The sequence below is a fragment of the Somniosus microcephalus genome, unplaced genomic scaffold (assembly GCF_052327205.1).
Source record: "Somniosus microcephalus isolate GS21.2 unplaced genomic scaffold, FLI_Smic_1.0 unresolved_chr2, whole genome shotgun sequence".
NCBI lineage: Eukaryota > Metazoa > Chordata > Chondrichthyes > Squaliformes > Somniosidae > Somniosus > Somniosus microcephalus.
The window spans coordinates 45326202-45332326 of record NW_028225180.1 but is presented as its reverse complement, the minus strand read 5'-3'; the positions used below and the strand labels follow the sequence as shown (position 1 = coordinate 45332326).

At 55.7% G+C, this 6125-nt stretch overlaps 1 protein-coding gene across 1 annotated transcript in view; it reads left to right on the top strand.

Annotated features, from left to right (window-relative positions):
• The first annotated feature begins 288 nt into the window (after window positions 1-288).
• The window catches only part of LOC147092595 (uncharacterized), a 123574-nt gene continuing 117737 nt past the window's right edge, over window positions 289-6125 (top strand). Inside the window, exon 1 of the mRNA XM_085975646.1 lies at window positions 289-526. Within this exon, the coding sequence (XP_085831772.1) occupies window positions 289-526 (238 nt within the window). The remainder of the gene's footprint in view (window positions 527-6125) is intronic.

Sequence of the window (6125 nt, the reverse complement as noted above, 5' to 3'; positions counted from 1 at the left end):
GGGCCCCAGTTCATGTCAGGCATCTGAAACGCTGTCGCCCGAGGCCTCGGGTTGAGACTCCACCGCACCACAGCTTACCACCCACAGGCTAATGGGCTGTGCGAATGGTTTCATTGTTCCTTGAAGGCCGTGCTCTGAGCCAGCCTCCGGGATGACGGCTGGGTCGACAGACTCCCGTGGGTCATGCTGGGACTCAGGACCGCCCCCAAGGAGGACCTCCAGTCCTCATCTGCCGAGCTCGTCTACGGACAGCCGCTGCGGGTTCCTGGTGATTTCCTCCCCAACGCAATGGAACCTTGGTCCACAGCCCGTCAGCGGTCCAACCTTCTGGACAAAGCCAAGGTTTTCGCTCTGGTGCTCACTTTGCAGCATGGCCTCCCGCAGTCCCACGTTCCGCTCGAACTTCATGCAGCAGAGTATGTGGTTGTACACTACGACGCCCAGCGGGGACCTCTTCAGCCAGCCTACAATGGACCATTCCGCATCCTGGAAATCGGGGACAAGACCTTCGTCGTGGATGTCGGCAGTAAACTGGACTGCATTTCCATGGACCATCTTAAGCCATCCCACCTGGATCTGGACCGACCCATTGAGTTGGCGCAGCCCACGAGACGGGGCCGACCTCCGGTTTCAACAACCTCAATCCACCACCGAGTGCCCGAGGTCCCTCCGATGAACCCCCGGTCCCCACCCTGGATTGAGGAGCCATTCCGGCCGTGTGATCCGACCCCACCAATGACTGACATTGCCAGTATTGGTAAATTCTGGGGGGGACATAAGTGGCGGAGGCCACATAGGGACAATAACACAATGTATAGCCAATGCAGTTATATATACCTTAACACTTTGTATAGCAATGTTGTGATATGTACATGCTGGGTTGGGTTATCGGTGCAGGGTCCAATGGTGGAACAGACGGATGATGGCGGTAACTCTGAGTCTCTTTGGTTCAGGGGCTGTGAGAAGCAACACAATGGCTGTGAAGGTGGAAGAAGGCTGCAGCAGAGAGGGGTCTCCAGTCTTCTCGGTTTTTCCTTGCCACTGGACCCTGGCCTCTTTTCTGTCAAGGATCGTGTGGTGGCTGGCCGTGCACCAACCACCCCACGCTAAAAGATACCACGCACAGGCGTCCTTTAGAGGGATCTACATTTACCACTACAACACACCAGCGTAAAGTCCTGTGGCGATCAGTAAGTGGTGATGGGGCAGGATTGTGAGGTCTGGAAGCTCCTAATCACAAGCTGCCGCACTAGGCGGTGGGTGTCTGATTCAGTCATCCGGCTCCTGGATTGAGGCAGGGGAGCCCCCCGGCAGCTACATCCACGATAGAGCAGCCCTATTTAGGATCCGCTCTGCTCACCCTGAACAGGGAGGGGGCTAGAAAAGTTGCCCCAAAATTAGCCTGCCACAATAACACTCTCTCTGGAATATCGCATCCAGAGTGGTCACCAAAATGCGGTCCTAAAGAGAGAAAATTGAACTTCAGAGCATGGAATGTGCGGACACTAGTAGACAGTGCAACAAGTGATCGATAATTGGAGAAAATGCATCCACAATGGTGATGCACTACATGAAAAGAATCGCCAGCCTGCCACTGAGGATAAACGCCAGTACTGTAAGGAGAGACAACAACTTAAGAAGACCCATACTCAAGTCTCTACCAATAGTGTTACATGCCCACCCTCTAGTGGAGACTGTGGATCTCGGATTGGCCTCCACAGCCACCTGAAGACCCACAAGTAGATGCCTGATGAAGGACATACCATACTCGAATTCGAGTGGTCGCCGATGATGATGATGCAGGGTCCCTTAAAGAGCGTCGGTAGAGTGATGATGTCATGACGTCGGTTGCGTGATGAAGTCAGAGCCCCTGCACGGGGCTGAGCCTTCAGACCTCATGGACAGTGATTAAACTAAGACACGTTTCGTTTTTGCTTAAAGAAAAGTCTCAGCCTGTTGATTTCTGTCGATTCCAGCATTGGTGACCCCAGTGCCCTTTCAGACGATTCCAAAGACCTCATCTGAAATGGCGGCGAATGCCGTTTCCATCAAATTACCCGAGTTATGGGAAGAACAGGCTGCCGCTTGGTTCACCCAGGCCGAGGCTCAATTTGCACTCTTGTACATCACCGCGGATGACACGAGGTACTACTACGTCGTCTCTGCTGCAGGATTTCGCAATAATTTCTAAATTTCCTACAGCTCCGCACATTAATTTTTGATTATAGAATCCCTGGGTGATATGCCTTTAAAATTGCAGGGATCAAAATGGCCACCAGACCGCATGGCCGAAGACAAAAGGACTTGGAAAGAGCAGCCTGGGTCTGTGGAAAAAGGTTCCAAACTGCCAATCAAAGGCAGTTCAGGGAGTTACCCCGCCCTGCAGAGACAATTGATGTGTTTACAGAAACTGCTACACAAGGGATTAACCACTTGAGACTGGTTTCAGTCTGACCACAAGGGCAATGACTTTCTCTTTACAATACCTTCAAGGCTATTTACTCAAACAATCAAGGAAGTGGACACATTTCAAACCACTGCAGCTTTATTCACAGATAACGTGGATACATTTAAATTGAAAAAGAACAGTTTAAACGAATGGGTAATTCATCCAAACCCATCCTAGACAATGGGGCAGATTGGATCCCCTTTGTTTTAGCCCAGATACATCCGGATCTGGGCGGGAACATTTCGGCCCCAAATTGGGGTAGAAAAAATAGCTTCTCAGAAGCATCTCGCTCTCTGTGGCCTCGCCTCCATGCTCTCTGCAACGTGGGAGCATGCCTAAAGAAGTGGACCACCAGCAGTTTACTTTTAAAATAGTGTGGTGTTTTTTTTTACTTTGGGGCAGTGAAGATCAAAGATCGCAGAGCACGGAGCAGTCATTTTTGCATTGGTGAGCATATATTTTTCTGGCCCTTTACAAGGCAACTTACATTAGGTATAGGGGTGGGAATGTAAGTGGGAATTTTGTTAGAACTGTGATTTTAGTCAATTTTCCCTCATTGTGTCCGTTCTCTGCTCCCCTATTTAAGTAAGACAGTGTTGCACTGAGCAGAGAAGTGCTCCAGTGGACACAGAGCAGCTGTATTTAAAAGTGTCGTATTTTAATAAAGGAGTGTTGCACTAGCAGAGAAGTGCTTCAATGGACACTGATAAAAGCTGTATTTAAATAGTGCTGTATCTATATATATATAAGACCTCTTCTGTCTGTCTGTCTGTCTGTCTGTCCGTTCTCTATACGTTCAAAAGTTACAGAGTGTACCTACACGTGCGTCAAGTCAAAAGAAAGCTTGCGATTACGGACCGGTCATAGGGGTATTTACGTTTCGGCCGGACAAAAATTGCGACCGCGGTATCCAAAAAACGTTCAACATTCTGCTCATTAGCATCTCATTAGCGATAGAGTGACATCGAGGTCGACCAATCGTACGGCGGGTTCCTGGTGCATGCGGCCGGGCCCTCCTCCAGTCGAGTGACGGGACGATTGACCAATCCTACGCTTCGGTGACCTGACGGTCGACCAATCGGTGTGTGTGTGGGCGGGCCGTATCGTTCTGAACCGAGGTGAGTGGCCGCCATCTTGATTCTTCATGATTTTTTTCCCACACTTTCTGTGTGTTAGGGAACTAAGGTAAATATTTGAATTATGTGTCAGGGAATTAAATAAAAATGTATTTGAGTTTTAAATTGTCTTTAGCAACAGTAGGATATTAAGTTGTCCCCTGCCCTTCGCCCAGGTGCTCGCCTACTTTGACGGCCGTTTCGAGTGGCTGTGCCGGCGCTGGGCGCGGCCTAGCAGCGCCGGAAGCCTGGGCCTTGAGTTGCGGGCCGTGCCAGGAGCTGCCGCGCACAAAATTTCCCCGCGGCGTCAACAGCCCCAGCCCAGTGCCGGACCCATAGCCACCAGGTCACCGGCCGCGGTGGGCCGTGCGGGAACTGCTGCGCACAAAACCTCCCCGCGGCGTCAACAGCCCCGCCCCAGAGCCCGATCCAAAGCCATCAGGCGAGCGGCCGCGGAGGGCCGTGCCGGGAGCTGCCACGCCCAAAACCAGGAAGCCTGGGCCTTGAGTTGCGGGCCGGCAAAACCAGCGTTTTTTAAACAGCTGTCCCCGATATCAATTGGACACGGGAGTCTGCCAACCGGGTCCAAAGGCCCGCCTTGTTCACAAGCAGGAAACTCGGTCTCCCTTTGTCGGACTGACTCCGTACTGCTACTGAGGTGAGTCCGGTCGGGCCTGAGGCGCTAGCGAGGGAGAGGGGAGGCAGGGAGAGAAAGGAAAGGAGGGCGAGGGAGAGTGTGTGAGGGAGAGTGTGTGAGGGAGAGGGGGAAGGGAGAGTGTGTGAGGGAGAGGGGGGAGGGTGAGGGAGAGGGGAGAGGGAGAGAGGGGGGAGGGAGAGGGAGAGGAGGGAGAGGGGTGAGAGGGAGGGAGAGGGGGGAGGGGGGAGAGGGAGGGGGCAGGGGGGAGAGGGGGTAGGGAGAGGGAGAGAGGGGTGAGGTGGGGGGGAGGGAGAGAGGGGTGAGGGAGGGGGGGAGGGAGGGAGGGGTGAGGGAGGGGGGGAGGGGTGAGGGAGGGAGAGAGGGGTGAGGGAGGGGAAGGGAGAGAGGGGTGCGAGGGGGGAGGGAGAGGGGGGTGAGGGAGAGAGGGGTGAGGGAGGGGGGTAGGGAGAGAGAGGTGAGGGAGGGGGGTAGGGAGAGAGGGGTGAGGGAGGGGGAGTTGGGAGAGAGGGGTGAGGGAGCGGGGATTGTGAGGGAGGGGGGGAAAGTGACGGAGGAGGGGGGTAGTGTGAAGGAGGAGGGGGGAGTGTGAGGGAGGAGGGGGAGAGTGAGGGAGGAGGGGGGTGTGTGAGGGAGGGGGTAGTGTGAGGGAGGGGGGGAGTGTGAGGGAGGGGGGGAGTGTGAGGGAGAGGGGGGAGTGTGAGGGGGGAGTGTGAGGGAGAGGGGGGAGTGTGAGGGAGGGGGGGAGTGTGTGGGGGGAGTGTGAGGGAGAGGGGGGAGTGTGAGGGAGGGGGGACTGTGAGGGAGAGTGGGGGAATGTGAGGGAGAGGGGGGGAGTGTGTGTGAGGGAGGGGGGAGTGTGTGTGAGGGAGAGGGGGGGAGTGAGAGGGAGAGGGGGAGTGTGAGGGAGAGGGGGGGAGTGTGTGTGTGAGAGAGAGGGGGCAGTGTGTGTGTGAGGGAGAGGGGTGGAGTGTGTGTGTGAGGAGGGGAATGTGTGTGTGAGGTGGGGGAGTAGTGTGTGTGCCAGGGAGGGGGGGAGTGGGGGGGGAGTGTGTGTGTGAGGGAGAGGGGTGGAGTGTGTGTGTGAGGGAGAGGGGGGAGTGTGTGTGAGGGATGGAGGGCGGGCGGGGGTGCGTGTGTGAGGGAGTGTGGGGGAGTGTGTGTGTGTGAGGGAGGTGGGGGGTTGTGTGTGTGAGGGAGGGGGGAGTTTGTATGTGTGAGGGAGGGGGAAGTGTGCGTGTGAGGGAGGGGGGAGTGTGTCTGTGAGGGAGGGGGGAGTGTGTGTGTGAGGAAGGGGGGAGTGTGTGTGTGAGGAAGGGAGGAGTGTGTGTGAGAGGTAGGGGGGAGTGTGTGTGCGAGGGAGGGGGGAGTGTGTGTGAGGGGGGAGTGTGTGTAAAAATGTTCAATAAAAACTGACTAAAAAACCTCATTTGCCTATCTTCCCCCCAGTCGCTCTCTCTCTTCTCCCGAATCGCTTTCTCTCTTCCCCCCCAGTCGCTCTCTCTCTTCCCCCCGAATCGCTTTCTCTCTTCCCGCCCAGTCGCTCTCTCTCTTCCCCCCAGTCGCTCTCTCTCTTCCCCCCCAGTCGCTCTCTCTCTTCCCCCCCAGTCGCTCTCTCTCTTCCCCCAAAGTCACTCTCTCTCTTCCCCCCAGTCGCTCTCTCTCTTCCCCCCCACTCACTCTCTCTCTTCCCCCCAGTCGCTCTCTCTCTTCCCCCCGAATCGCTTTCTCTCTTCCCCCCCAGTCGCTCTCACTCTTCCCCCCACTCGCTCTCCATCTTCCCCCCCAATCGCTCTCTCTCTTCCCCCCAGTCGCTCTCTCTCTTCCCCCCCAGTCGCTCTCTCTCTTCCCCCAAAGTCACTCTCTCTCTTCCCCCCAGTCGCTCTCTCTCTTCCCCCCCACTCAC